Source organism: Chiloscyllium punctatum, chromosome 33 (genome assembly GCF_047496795.1).
Source record: "Chiloscyllium punctatum isolate Juve2018m chromosome 33, sChiPun1.3, whole genome shotgun sequence".
Lineage (NCBI taxonomy): Eukaryota > Metazoa > Chordata > Chondrichthyes > Orectolobiformes > Hemiscylliidae > Chiloscyllium > Chiloscyllium punctatum.
In genome coordinates this window covers 5,967,629-5,982,389 of record NC_092771.1, presented here as the reverse complement: position 1 = coordinate 5,982,389, position 14,761 = coordinate 5,967,629, and the positions used below count along the sequence as shown (strand labels likewise).

General features: G+C 42.7%; 1 protein-coding gene across 6 annotated transcripts in view; it reads right to left on the bottom strand.

Moving 5' to 3' along the window:
• The window catches only part of LOC140458373 (creatine kinase U-type, mitochondrial), a 30,096-nt gene extending 17,693 nt beyond the window's left edge, over positions 1 to 12,403 (bottom strand). Inside the window, exons 1-4 of one of the 6 annotated variants that reach the window (XM_072552821.1) lie at positions 12,277 to 12,403; positions 10,685 to 10,855; positions 2,342 to 2,540; positions 19 to 114 (exon numbers count right to left, since the gene is read on the bottom strand). In XM_072552821.1, coding sequence (XP_072408922.1) covers positions 19 to 114; positions 2,342 to 2,540; positions 10,685 to 10,855; positions 12,277 to 12,335 — 525 coding nt within the window. In that variant the 5' untranslated portion in view covers positions 12,336 to 12,403. Of the gene's footprint in view, positions 1 to 18; positions 115 to 2,341; positions 2,541 to 10,684; positions 10,856 to 11,099; positions 11,207 to 11,852; positions 11,980 to 12,038; positions 12,167 to 12,199; positions 12,223 to 12,276 lie in introns of those variants that run through there. The other 5 variants (XM_072552824.1, XM_072552823.1, XM_072552825.1 and 2 more) reach the window with 5 other exon arrangements.
• Positions 12,404 to 14,761: the final 2,358 nt, after the last annotated feature.

Genomic DNA, 14,761 nt, shown 5'->3' with positions numbered 1-14,761 from the left:
TATATATTTGCTGCTCACTTTGCTTGCATCCAGATCTGTGGGGTGTTTCATGGTCCTAGGATCATATCCATTGTGCCTTTCCATAATCACAGGGTCAAAGATATCAGCAAAGACCTGCATAATGTGAACAGACATCATTAGGTAGTATTCCCTGAAGGTAAGGTCAATCAGCATCAAAGAGTACAGCACATTAAATGGAGTGGGATACTGTTGAGAGAATGTGATGAATTCATTAAGAAGAGTTTTCAGAGTGGGTGCAAAGAAATGTCTCCTTACAACTGCAGAGAATTTCATCAACACGTCCAGGTTAGGTATAGCACGGAATCAATTACAGAGTAAAACTGCTTCTACTCTATCCCATTGAATACTCCCAGGACAGCTTCAGCTTGTGTTAGCTACAAAGTAAGGTTCACTCTACACTGTCCCAATTGAACATTCCCAGGACAGATACAGCATAGCGTTGGATACAGAGTATAGCCTCCCCCTACATTGTCCCCATTAAACACTCCCAGGGCATGTTCAGCATGGGGTTAGATACAGAGTAAAGCTTGCTCTACACTGTCCCCATCAAACACTCTCAGGCAAAGGTAGCACAGGGTTAGTTACAATGTAAGACACTCTGTACAGTTTCCTCAACAAACACTCACAAGATTGGTACAACATGGTGTTAGATAGAGTTAAGTTCTTTCGACACTGTACCCATTAAATGCTTCAACATTGAGATTACTGTCACCCATTTCACATTCAGGTTTCTCCTTGTAATTAGAGTTGTCATTGATGTCAATAGTCTGGGTTGGATGTGACCCGCAGTACCAATGTGAAATGTCAATGTCTAACCCATTCTTATCTAACCTCTCCCCACTACTGATGTAGCCTATTCACCTTCGTAACGACTACTGTGTGATATGTCTGGTGTCTGTTAGAAGAGCCTGGTAATACATTCATGTGATGTGAGTAATTTCGTTTTTGATATCCAACCGTGGAAACTGCAATGAAATCAGTCAAATAGTTAAAACAGTCTAGTTGTTGAAATACTGAATCACTGGTAACACACCCAGTTCAGGGTGTAACTGATTTATTACGCTGATGTGAAAATTACATATTAATATTTCATCTTGGATAATAAGCACCTATCATCCTGCTGGCAAACAGTACAAATTGGAACCTCTGTTTGTTTAATCTCTGGTTAGATTAATCATTTGCTCATTTTATTGGCTTTAATATGCTTTCAGTTCATATTATGAAAGATGCATGTCTGAGATAATGTGCTCCACTTCACAGAATCTCACTTGCCTGTTCATAAGTCAGGCACTTTTGATAAGGTCGTTCTGCTATAAGGCCACAGTAGCGTCCCTTTGCAACCTTGCGCTATAGAAGATCATCCTATGAAAATTGTTATCAATAATTGCGCTGTAGAAGATTGCTATAGAAAATCGTTAAACAAGCAGTGTTTACAATTCTTCAATTGTGTTATAGCCGATTTGCATTGGCGAAATGCGCGTTCTAACAAAATGCTCTTATTCCAATGATTCATGCCTCCCTTGTGACCCTTCGCCCCTTAGTTGTGACTGAATTATCAATTCCAAAGAAATGCAATAGATGTTGGTTGTGAGCTACTGTTCTGTGGATCATTCCAACCCCTCACCAGCAACACCCCCCTCCCCAGTAACTCATAGAAGAAACAAAATGCCTTCTATTGTGGCTGGTGTGGAGCATAAAAAAGGGATCCTTTTTTCATATGTTCCCAGATGAGGGTTCAGGGATGTGCTGAGATCAGAAGGAGTGTGAAAGAGAACAAGTTAACAGAAGTGGACATTCTTGTCGAGCACAAGTCTGGGTTTTCAGAGTCTAGATTAATGCAGAAAAGAGAGAGTTCTCGCTGAAACATTTCATTTTGCACTCAGCGGGACAAATGCAAGAAATTCAAATTTTCAAATGACCACAACAATTCATACTACAAGAGGAATGGGTGCTGATTGGTTGCGAAGTAAATTTGGGATGCTTTTTTTCAGGTGAAGCCTTGGCTACTGGGGATCTAAAGGCTTTCCCAAGGTACTGGGTAATTCAAAAAACATTGCAAGGCTTAAGGATATTTCTTTTGTCTTCAGAGACTGGATCCCTGCGTACAAATGTCAGTTGCTTCTAGCAAGTGTAAATAAACCACATTACAAGCTCAACTGATTATCTTAACCTGCCTCTTATTGTAACCTTTAGCACATACAGGTAACATCAGGACCTCACTGATAGTCAAGCCCCTGCATCAGACCATAAATGCATTTTGTAATAAATGAACGCCTTCCATGTTTCCTCTGTATCTATAATCATTCCCTGGCTTACTTACCTCATAGGATTCTTCATCCCCTGCAACCATGCCCACAGTCTTTATGAAAGGGTGCCCGGGATTGTCCACTCCGGTCTGGATGCACTGATCCAGTGTCCAGCCACTGGGTGTAGTCTTGTCTCGAAGTTTGGCATAGATGGCCGGGGTCAGGCAAGATGACATGCAGTTGTTATGCTTTCGAAGGTCAGGGTAGTCAGCGCTGAGAATATAAAGCAGAATGGGTGTATGCCTGCAATATTGACCGAATTTATATAGTGCCTTTAATGTGGCAAAATAAAAGAAACTTTGAGAAACATAATCAGAACAAGAACAGACATTGAGCTAAAGAAAGAGCTGTTAGGATCAGCAGAAAAAAAATGTCAAAGAGATAGTTTTTGACAAGCGTCTGAAATGAGGCCATGAAGCCTTATTGACTCAGGACAGCTTGGAGAGTTGAACCTATGAGCAAAACTGCAGTCAATTACCCCCTGCAGGTGATGTATGTTCAGGTGAAATCACATTTCTCAGGTGACATCTAAACCCAATCCCATCTCAACTGACAGATCATACACAGACCAAGTGTCAAGTTGGTGGATGATAATATCAAGAGCAAAGTCCACAGGAGAAATTTCTCCTCATAGACAATCGGAGCAGACAGACCACATGGACATTCAATACAGACTGTATAAGCAGAAAGCAGGATACACAGCAAGTATTAATACTAATGTAAGAACTGTATCTAAACTCTGATATCACAGCTGCATTAATAAAGCTGGTAGTGTTCTTATTTTTTCAAAATTACATTAGCTTGAGAAGAGTGCTTTGTGTACCTCGTGACACCAAATTAGTTTTTAAAAATTTCGTGAAGGTGATCAATGGGCATTTGTGGTTTTAACAAAAATTGCATGGGATTGACAATGAATGTTTTATTTCCCCAAATATTTCCTCCTGTATTGATTTAACTTCCAGTGTACTTGATCGGTACATCCAACACTATTTTATTTGGAGGACTTACCTAATGCCCGTAGAAAGTTTTACTGGTCTAAATCTTAGGTTTCTGTACAGTCACAGGTGGATATTGGATTTATGTTTGGCACCATACCTGAGTCACAGCTGGTGGATTTAAGCCCTACTCCGAGTACTTAAGCACCATATTTTAGGGCAAGACTGCCAGACCGGTACTGAGAGAATGCTGTACTGTCAGAGGTATTATCTTTTAAATTAGGACTTAAACTCTTTTTCATCCTTCATATTATATGTTCAGTACATACAACATTCATTTCCTTCACAAGTACAGTAGATGAATCATTAAATCATCACATTTTCTCTGCAATTTTAATACAAGGGGGATTTTGTTTCTCTTATTTCTTTGCAGATACAATTGCTCTCGTTTGTACAAATCCATCCAAAAACTGTCTCCTGTTTTATTTTCAGATTTTACTTTAAAGTCTAGTTGTATCAAAGGTGGACATCGCCTCTGCTTTGAAACTGACAGAAAATATTTTCCCTTTTGTTAAAGAAACACCTTGTTTCCCTCTAGTAACGTTATGTTTACAAAATTATGAGGGGTGTAGATAGGATAAACAGACAAGGTCTTTTCCCTGGGGTTGGGGAGTCCAGAACTAGAGGGAATAGGTTTAGGGTGAGAGGGAAAAGATATAAAAGAGACCTACTTTTTCACAGAGGGTGGTATGTGTATGGAATGAGCTGCCAGAGGAAGTGGTGGAGGCTGGTACAATTACAACATTTAAGAGGCATTTGGATGGGTATATGAATAGGAAGGGTTTGGAGGGATATGGGCCGGGTGCTGGCAGGTGGGACTAGATTGGGTTGAAATTGGGTCGGCCCGAAGGGTCTGTTTCCATGTTGTATATCTCTATGACTCTATGCCTTATCTATTCCAAAAAAACATTTGGTCCAAGATTTCAATCTTGTTCACATTATTTGGAATTTGGAATTGGACCGTTTCCAAATCTTGGACTAAACACTAAAAATAGTTTATGTCTTGGCAGGTAATCATTCTCTTTCCTTTCATCTTTCAAGATTGCTATTGCAATACTTCTTGTCTCTGTTTTGCCTGTCCTGCTATCACGCACGCTCTGGACTTTACTCACATGTTTCACGAGAAAACTTAAGTAAGGTATCTTGCACTCTTTCTGTCTTTTGTGGGGTCTCACTGCAATGAAATTAATAGTTGACTCTTAACTGTTGTCTGAGATGGCAGGTCAAGCCATTCATTTGTGTCTATCACTACAAAGTCTCAGCAAAGAAATGAAACCCGGCGGACTACTTGGCATCGATCTAGGCACCAGAAAAATGACAAAAACAGCCCTGTTGACACTGAAAAGTCCTCCTTACCAACACTTGCACCACAAATGCCAGACATCTCCAACAAGAGACAATCTTGCCACCACCCCTTGACATTTAATGGTGTTACCATCACTGAAGCTCACACTATCAACCTCTTGGGGTTACTATTGGCCAGAAACTCAACTGGACTCACCATATAAATACAAAGCAAGTAAGAGGCTATGACTATCACACTGAGTAATTCACATCCTGACTCCTCAAAGCCTGTCCACCATCTACAAGGCACAATTCAGGAGTGCAAACATAGAATGTAGAATATTACAGTGGAGTACAGGCCTTTCGGCCCTCAATGTTGCACTGACCTGTGGAACCAATCTGAAGCCCCACCTATTCTACACTATTCCATTTTAATCCATGTATTTATCCAATGACCATTTAAATACCCTTAAAGTTGGCGAGTCTACTACTCTTGCAGGCAGTGTGTTCCATGCACCTATTACTCTCTGAGTAAAGAAACCACCTCTGATGTCTGTCCTATATCTATCACCACTCAATTTAAAGCTATGTTCCCTTGTGCTAGCCATCATTATCTGAGGAAAAAGGTTGTCAATGTCCACCCTATCTAACCCTCTGATTATCTTATATGTCCCAATTAGGTTACCTCTCAACCTTCTTCTCTCTAACGAAAACAGCCTCAAGTCCCTCAGCCTTCTCTCCATACCAGGGAACATCCTAGTAAATCTTCTCTGCACCCTTTCCAAAGCTTCCACATCCTTCCTATAATATGGTGACCAGAACTGTAAGCAATACTCCAAGTGTGGCCACATCAGAGTTTTGTACAGCTGCAGCATGACCTCATGGTTCCAAAACTCAATCCCTCTACCAATAAAAGCGAACACACTGTATGCCTTTTTAACAACCCTGTCAGCCTGGATGGCAATTTTCAGGGATCTATGTACATGGACACCGAGATCTCTCTGCTCATCTACACTACCAAGAATCTTACTATTAGCCCAGTGCTCTTTATTCCTGTTGCTCCTTCCAAAGTGAATTACCTCACACCTTTCCACATTAAACTCCATTTGCCACCTCTCAGCCCATCTCTGCAGCTTATTTATGTTCCTCTGTAACCTGCAACATCCATCAGCACTATCCACAACTCCACCGACCTTAGTGTCATCCACAAATTTACTAACCCATCCTTCTATGCTCTCATCTAGATCACTTATAAAAATGACAAACAGCAGTGGCCCCAAAACAGATCCTTGCAGTGCACCACTAGTAACTGAACTCCAGGATATCCCATCAAATACCACCCTCTGTCTTCTTTAAGTTAGTCAATTTCTGATCCAATCCGATAAATCACCCTTAATCCCACGCCTCCATATTTTGTGCAATAGCCTACCATGGGGACCATATCAACCGCTTTACCCTCATCCACTTGTTTGGTCACCATCTCAAAGAACTCAATAAAGCTTGTGAGGCATGATGTACCTTTCACAAAACCATGTTGACTAGTAATAAACTTATTCCTCTCTAGATGATTATAAATCCTATCTCTTACAACCTTTTCCAACACTTTACCTACAACTGAAGTAAGGCTCACTGGTCTATAGTTACCAGGATTGTCTCTACTCCCTTCTGGAACAAGGGCACAACATTTGCTATCCTCCAGTCTTCTGGCACTATTCCTGTAGACAATTATGACATAAAGATCAAAGCCAAAGGCTCTGCAATCTCCCTGGCTTCCCAGAGAATCCAAGGATAAATCCCATTTGGCCCAGGGGACTTATCTATTTTCACACTTTCCAAAATTGCTAACACCTCCTCCTTGTGAACCTCAATCTTGTCTAGTTTAGTAGCCTGTATCTCAGTATTCTCCTTGACAACATTGTCTTTTTCCAATATTAATACTGATGGAAAATATTCATTTAGCGTTTCTCCTTGGACTCCATGCACAATTTTCCACTACTATCATTGATAATAATTCTCTAGTCATTCTTTTATTCCTGACATACCTATAGAAATCCTTAGGGATTTCCTTGATCCTACCTGCCAATGACTTCTCATGTCCCCTGGCTCTTCTTAGCTCTCTCTTTAGATCTTTCCTAACCAACTTGTAACTCTCAAGCACCCTAACTGAGCCATCACATCTCATCCTAACATAACCCTTCTTCTTCCTCTTGACAAGAGATTTAACTTCTTTAGTAAACCACGGCTCCCTTGCTCAACCACTTCCTCCCTGCCTGGCAGCTACATACTTATCAAGGACACGCAGTAGCTGTTCCTTGAATACACTCCACATTGCAATTGCGCCTGTCCCCGGCAGTTTCCTTCCCCATCCTATGCATCCTAAATCTAAATGAGAGGGGAGACCTACAAAATACTTTAAAGGATAAAGAGGATAGATGGGGGTGAGATTTTTCCCCTGGTTGGGGAACCAGAGGGCACCATTTACAAATTAGGGGAATGTCATTTAGGACTGAGATTAAGATAAATTATTTGACTCAGAAAGCTGTGAACTTTTGGAATTCTCTATAACCAGATAATGGTGGAAGCCCAGTTCTTGAGAATGTTTAGAGATCATAGATTTCTGATTACCAATGGTGTAAAGGGTATGAATAGTCTGGGTAAAAGGCATTGAAACGTTTAATAACCGTGGTTGCATTAAATGACAGATCAGGCTTGATGGGTTGAATGGCCAACTCCTGAGACTTTGCTGCAGGTATATTGATCATTTGACATCAATCTGTGTCTTAATCAAGCCCCCTGCAGTTCCTCAGGAGATACAGTCAATAATCCACAGTTAACTCAGGCATGGTGTGCTTCATTGTCACGGGTCACAGTATGTTGCTTGTTGGTAAGTCAATTATTGAGGTCGGCAGGTGGTCATCCAGAAATCAATATGTTATCCACTGTGACTTGACTCTGCTCAATTTAATTGTAAATGTGTAACTTCCAGATAAACTAGCAAGATTTTCAGTTTAGCCCCTTAGTGAAGAAGATGAGACAAAATAAGGAGCGTTGGAGTCAGGTGAAATGTTAGTTTTCTATGAACAGGGAGATGAGGGAGGTAGGATGGGAAATAGCAAAACAGTTGCTTTTTTTTCTCTCATAGGACATGAGCATCTTGTTGGTCAGCATCTATTGCTCATCTCTGGCTGCCCCTTGAGAAGGAGATGGTGAGCTGTCTCTTTGAATCATTGCAGTCCACATGTTGTAGGAAGGCCCACAATGTGCATTTCCAAGATTTTGACCCCGCGACAGTGAAGGAACAGTGATATTTTTCTAAGTCAGGATGGTGAGTGTCTTGGAGATGAACTTGTAGGACTGGTGTTCCCAAGTATCTGCTGCCCTTGGCCTTCCAAATGGAAGTGGTCATGGGGTTGGAAGGTGTTATCTAAGGACCTTGGGCAAATATTTGCAGTCCCTCTGGTTCTAGACTCTCCAACAGGGAAAAAAACTCACCCCACCCCCCCATCTATCCTTTTTATCCCTTAAAGTATTTTGTAGGTTTTCCCTCTCATTGTTCAAAACTCTAGAGAATACTGACACTGTTTGCCTAGTCTCTCTTCACAGGCCAGTCCAATATCCTGGGAACAGGTCTGGGGAACTTTGTTGCATTCCCGCTGTGGCAATAATATCTTTCCTAAGATAAGGAAATCAAAATCGCACACACAGTACTCCAGATGCAGTCGAACCAAGCTTAAGTACAATTAAAGCAAGACTTCACTACTCCTGTTCTCAACCCAAATTGCAATAAAGGCTAATTTTTCATTATCCTTTCTAGCAGCTAAACCTACACCTGCATGTTAGCTTCAGTAGAGGATACCTCGGTCCCTTTATATATCTACATTCTCCAACCTCTCACCATTTAAGAAATAGTTTGCACATCCATTCTTTCTGCTAAAGTGGATAACCTCACAATTTTCCACATTATCTTCAGCCTTGTTATTGCCTGCTCACTAAGGCTGTTAAAATCCTCCTGAAGCCTTTATCTTTTCCAAAACATACATTCCCCTTTGTATCTTCCACAAATTTGGAAATATTACATTTGGTCCCCATATTCAGATCATTGATATAAATTGGGAACAGCTTGGACCCAAGTACTGATACTTCTTGCTACTGTGACAATAGCCCAATTCTGCTTTCTGTCTGTTAGCCAATCCTTCATCCATGTCAGTAAATCACCTCCCTCCCAGGGGCTTTCATTTTGCTAACCAACCTCCTGTGGGGGACCTTAGCAAAACTCTTGTGAAGATCCAAGTGCACTACTTCCACCAACGTCCTTCTGTCAATTTTGTGAGCAAAATCCTCAAAATCCTCAAGAACACCAAACTCTATTTCATATTCACAACCCCATGCCGACTGTACTCAGCCAGACAATTATTATCCATTTATCCCATTCTTTATAGTAGATTCTAATAACTTCCCTACCTCTGACCTAAGGCTCCCTATTTACTCTCTCATGTCGTCATAGAGCTGTACTGCATGGAAACAGATCCAACTCATCTATGCCTCTCGTTTCCTCCTTAAATAGTGGGGGGACATTGCTAGCTACAGGAATTATTCCAGATTCGGTAGAAGTTTGTAAGGTTATCAGAAATACATTATCTCTGTGGCCACCTCTTTCAACACTCTGCAATATCACACTAATCAAGGCACAATTCAAATTTCATTTCTTCTGACATCTTACATGAGAAGTTCTAAAAATGAACTTTGGATTTGATAATATGTAAAAACAGGCTGTGAAATTTTACAGTTTTCACTTGTATTGTGAAAAAGAAACGCTGTGAGATGTAATTACAGACAGCATCCTGTGAATTCTGTTTTGAAAAAAGCTTATGGATTGTATTATCATTATCATGAGAGACCTGTAGGTGTTTCATTAGTCATGAGAATCATCAGAAATGAGTTACAAAAGACGCCAACCAATATTACATTGCAATATTCGCAATACTGAATGGTTTTACACCCTAACTAAACCCCAGAACAATATAGCACCTTGCTCAATTTTCTACATCTGACTGATATTTATAGCAGGTAATCTAACCCACGATTTACTCCAGATTGCAAGGTTTAATACCAGGTTAATGCTGGTATGTCAGATTTAAATCAATTGATCTGTAAGGAAACAGATGGCCAGAAGGTTAATAATCGACATTTGAGTCCAAACTCACTGAAGCTTCTATTTGATGCTCTTTCTAACACCCAAATGTTACAATTGGATTTCCAGTATGTAAAATTCCAGCCCTCCTTTCTGGAATTGCAGATCCTATTTACTGATGCCCGTGGCTGCTCGGTGCGCTGCACTTCTGTCCCTAGCTCTGTCGGAACCACGGGAGGTCCCCTAACAACATCAATCGTGAGATGTTAAGGCAGAGCATTGGGACAGTCCTCCCAACAGCAAACAGTCAGCACCCACTAAATAAAGAACGATCCGGTGGGCTAAATCCACGCCATGATTTTTTTTAAAAGAAAAGCTTTAATTCAGAAGTCAGCAATGGCCAATGTTAAGAGTGTTTTTCTGTTTGGATCTGGGGTTGGCGTGTTGTAGTTAACACTGACAGATAGATTCTTGGATAAGGATTGGAAGGTGGTTAAACATGGCTGATCCCAGCTGACACCGAACCGCGGTCTATGAGCAGCTCAGAAAGTTGCCGCTGATGAAACCAGTTAGAGATGCTGGGTGGTCCCCAAAAGTGAGACCTCCAGTCAGGGCCTCGATCAGGGAGGGCTTGTTGGGGGGGGGGGGGGAGGTGGAAGTGGGGCGGGTGTGGACAGGAAGGTAGCGCTGGCTGGTTTGCTGCATTATTTGATTGACCTTGAGGTCACCCGCCTTTAAGAATTTAGCAAAGACATAGTTTTGCAACGCCACGACAACGACCAAAAATTCCTTTCCAGCAATCGAACATCGACCCAGAGGAAATCATTTTGCCAGCAACTTGTTGAAATGGTTTCGAACAATCAATTGATTCATTCCATTGCAAACGGTTACAGTCCTCTCCCCCGCCCCGCCCCAAGATGAGAGCAGTTGGTTTCGGCCATTCTTACCTGGGGGGGTACAGTTTCCTCTGTTTGCTCCCCGCTTTCACATAATCCCTGGAGAACAAAAAACCCGCGGCCAGGGATCCGGCCCCCACCAGCGTGAGGATACCCCGGGTCTTCCTGCTGGTCAAGAACCGGGACAAAGTGCTGGCCATTTTCAGAGCGAGCCCGAGGAACCTGCGGGGAGAACGGCAGCGAGAGGATTAAGGGCAGAAGGACGGAACGTGATGTGAATCCCGGAGCAGGCGAAGTGAGCACCGGGCCGCCAGCAGCAGCAGCGTGCGCGCTCAGAATGCCGCAGTGAACGCATTCCTTAAACCCTCGCCAACCAAAACGGCTGGCACTGGCACTGAATGCCAGCCTCGACACACACACACACACACATCTACCAGTGCACCACATCAAATAACTTTTTTTTTACTCGATTCGATGCTAATATGTCCTGGGTTCGCCTTCCTTGCGCGTTTCCAAAACGAATATAACTTGCCTCTTGTCACACTAATCCTCTCATTAACCCCTTCGCCTACCATTGAGCTCCTACTGACCCGCAGCGATCAATACGATCGCACTTCCCCCACCCCTTTATGCACGTAGTAAGTTATTGTCAGCGGAATGTTGTTTGCAAATTTATAATCCTTTAATTTGAATACGTTAGTTTATTTATTGTGTAGGTGGTAGTCAAAGTACATTCCAAAAGAGTTCCTGTGTAGTGGCAGCTTGAGGAAAAAACAATGACTGCAGATGCTGGAAACCAGATTCTGGATTTAGAGTGGAGCTGGAAGAGCACAGCAGTTCAGGCAGCATCCGAGGAGCAAGAAAATCGACGTTTCGGGCAAAAGCCCTTCATCAGGAATCAAAGGGCTTTTGCCCGAAACGTCGATTTCGCTGCTCCTCGGATGCTGCCTGAACTGCTGTGCTCTTCCAGCTCCACTAATCCAGCTCGTGGCAGCTGGAGGTCTGCAAAGCTCAGTGAAGGCGGTGGTGAGCACCGCTCCCTCCAGCCTAGCTTTCAGCACCGCGGCGTCTGGACAGCTCCCATCGTCCGCCCGCTGAGCTTCGATGATCGGGTTGGAGAGTTGTTCAAGTATGCTGAGCTTGTCGACAATATTCTCATTCCTCAGGCACAAACAAAGCCCCAGAAATTGCTGGAAAAGCTCAGCAGGTCTGGCAGTACCTGTGGGGAGAAATCAGAGCGAACGTTTCCGGTCGAGTGACCCTTCCTCGGAACCCTTTGTCTCTGATTTACAGCATCCGCAATTCTGTCGTGTTTTTATCTTTTCAGCCCGGCTAGTCTGCGCCCTCCAACACACAGACACACATATATACACTGGACACTCCCCAAACAAATCCTAACACTAACCCGACTCAAATCATCTAACGGTGAGGCGGTGAATCGTCCAACTAACGGCAGGCGACTCCTTTAATTGGCAACAGTTCTATCTCCTCGAGATGCAACACAACAAATCACGGAAGTGACTGCCCCCCACATGCTCTGCCTTCAACCCCAAGACCTCCTCTTACCGACAACACAAGCTGAGTCAGGATAAAATACAGGATAACACGCCGGCCACCCTCAATCCCAAAATGTTACACCTCACCAGTACACTCTCCGCCTGAGTGCATAGGTACTGCTGTCTTTCAATTCTCTGTACAACATGGGGCCTGATATCCAATCGTTCCCTTCAACAGACACGAAGCTCTCCAGTTATTCAAAGCTCTGCAAATATACAATAGTGATTCCCCCTAACAAAGGCCACATCATTTACCCAAACTCCCTCTCCTTCCCAGTGTCCTACACCACCCAAATATATACTCCACTCCAATTTTATTTTCTGCCACTACCTCCTCCCAACACCAGCTGTCCACACCGTAATGTGGAATATACCGGCGTATGGAGTAGTTGAGGTGAACAGCACAGGTATATTTAGGGGAATGTAGATAAGTATATTAAGGAGAGAGAAATTCAAGGTAATACCGATGAATTTTAATGAAATAAGCTGGCAGGAGGTTGGTGTGGAGCATAAGCAAAACATTGACCAGAAAGGCCGAATGGCCTTTGCTGCCTGGAGATCTTATGCCATTTTATTGAAACCTAACAGCAGATAAAATGTAGGTCTCCCTTCATACACCATTATATAACAATTAAACAACAACATTGAAATCGCTCAATCTAAATCCCACGCAAGATGGAGGCATTATCCATTCAGACTTAATGCTCATCCCATTTCAAAACACATTCACCCCAAGCCATTCAATGACTTTCTTTTTCTGTCTTACTTGATATGCAAAAATACCTCTATCCCAACATGGTAGCTCCTTAATTGCAAAGCCTTATCTGCTAAATAATGACAGTCCACGTAGTCCCTTCCACCTTTCTTCACCTTGCCAGTACTCCCATTATTCAATCACTATACAACACATCCATCAACTAACATACTCTACAGTCTAAAACAACAGCCACTCACATTTCTAGTGCCTTTCACATAACAAATCATTGCAAGTTGAGTGAGTGAGAGGCTCGGCCAAAGAGATAGATTTTTTGGCAAGTATTAAGGGAAGAAAGAACATTAAAGAGGGGAAGAGGTTTGTGGAGGGAATTCCTAAGTCAGGATTCAGGCAACCGAAGATGTCTTCACCATTACTGGAGGGATTATATTCAGGAGTGCTTTTAAGACCAGATTTTGAGGAGTGCAGAGATTGTTCAGGATTGTTGAGTTGAAGGAGGTTACAGAGAAAGGGAAGGGAAATTTATGGAGTTCCTGATCATGTTGTATTCTCTCCCACAGGGCAGCGAAGATCAGGTTTAACCTGGTGTGGAGTCTCCTCCCCAGTAACAACTCTGCTGGACCTATCCATGTTGTTGCATGAGGGTTGGTCCTATAATCAAATAGGAACCGGGGCAGTTTGGTATCTAGTGAAGCTGTATGCTGTTTCTTTAAGCCTTCAAAGTTTGGACTGCTACTTCTGTTTGATGATGGATGGTATGCAATTGTCTTTATGTGTTGAATACCATTCAACTTTAGGAAATACTCAAATTCCTTGCTGGTAAACGATGGTCCGTTACCTGTGACCGACACCTCCGGCAGTCCATCTATTGCAAAAGATGCATGCAGTTTTTCTATCATCATCCCCACATTTGATAAATGAAGACTGATAAATGGGACAACACATCTATCCTGGGACAGGCAAAGCAAAGACATGCCAGAGAATTCCTAGAGGCCTGGCACTCCAAACACAACGCCATAAACAAACACATAGATCTGGATGCCATCTATTAACCCCTCAGAAAACGAACAGGAAATGACATCACCACAAACCCCAGGAACCCCATTCAGGAGAAAGATATAAATAGAAAGCAGGAGACAACAGCTTCGCTTCACTTGGAGGTCACCACTGATGATGTTACCTAGCCAGGTAATGAAACATCTGGATATCAAACCTACAGCTCAGCAAGCAAACCTACACCCTAAATGAAGACATGCACATCCAGCCACTTTGAGTGGCTGTCCACAATGGCTAAGAACATTGAGTCCATGAAAGGACTTACATAGTCGATGTGTAACTGAGTCCAGGGATTGCCTGGCCATTTCCACGGAGCTTCTGGCAGTAATTTTTGTCTTTGTTGGCACCTTGGCATTGCCCCACCAATGTGGCAATCTGCATCCAATTCTGGCCACCAGACATAACTTCTCACAATATCTCCACTTTGGAAGTCCCTGAATGACCCTGGTGGAGTTCAACCAGTATCTGTCAGTGACCTTTACTCATGACATTCACTCTTGCTCCCTATAATAATATGCCATCCTCTGATCTGATCCAAAAAAGACTCCAATTCTGGATGTAATGGCCCCATTGCCATCAGCTGTTTCAGTTTTGCCAGCATTGGATCATTCTGTGTCCAAAGTCTAATTTTGGCAGCTGTGACTGGATTACAGGAGAAAGTGAGGACTGCAGACGCTGGAGATTAGTTGAAAAATGTGGTGCTGGAAAAGCGCAGCCAGTCAGGCAGCTTTCGAGGAGCAGGAGAATGGACATTTTGAGCATAAGCCCTTTATCAGGAATGAGGCTTATGGCCCAAGAGAT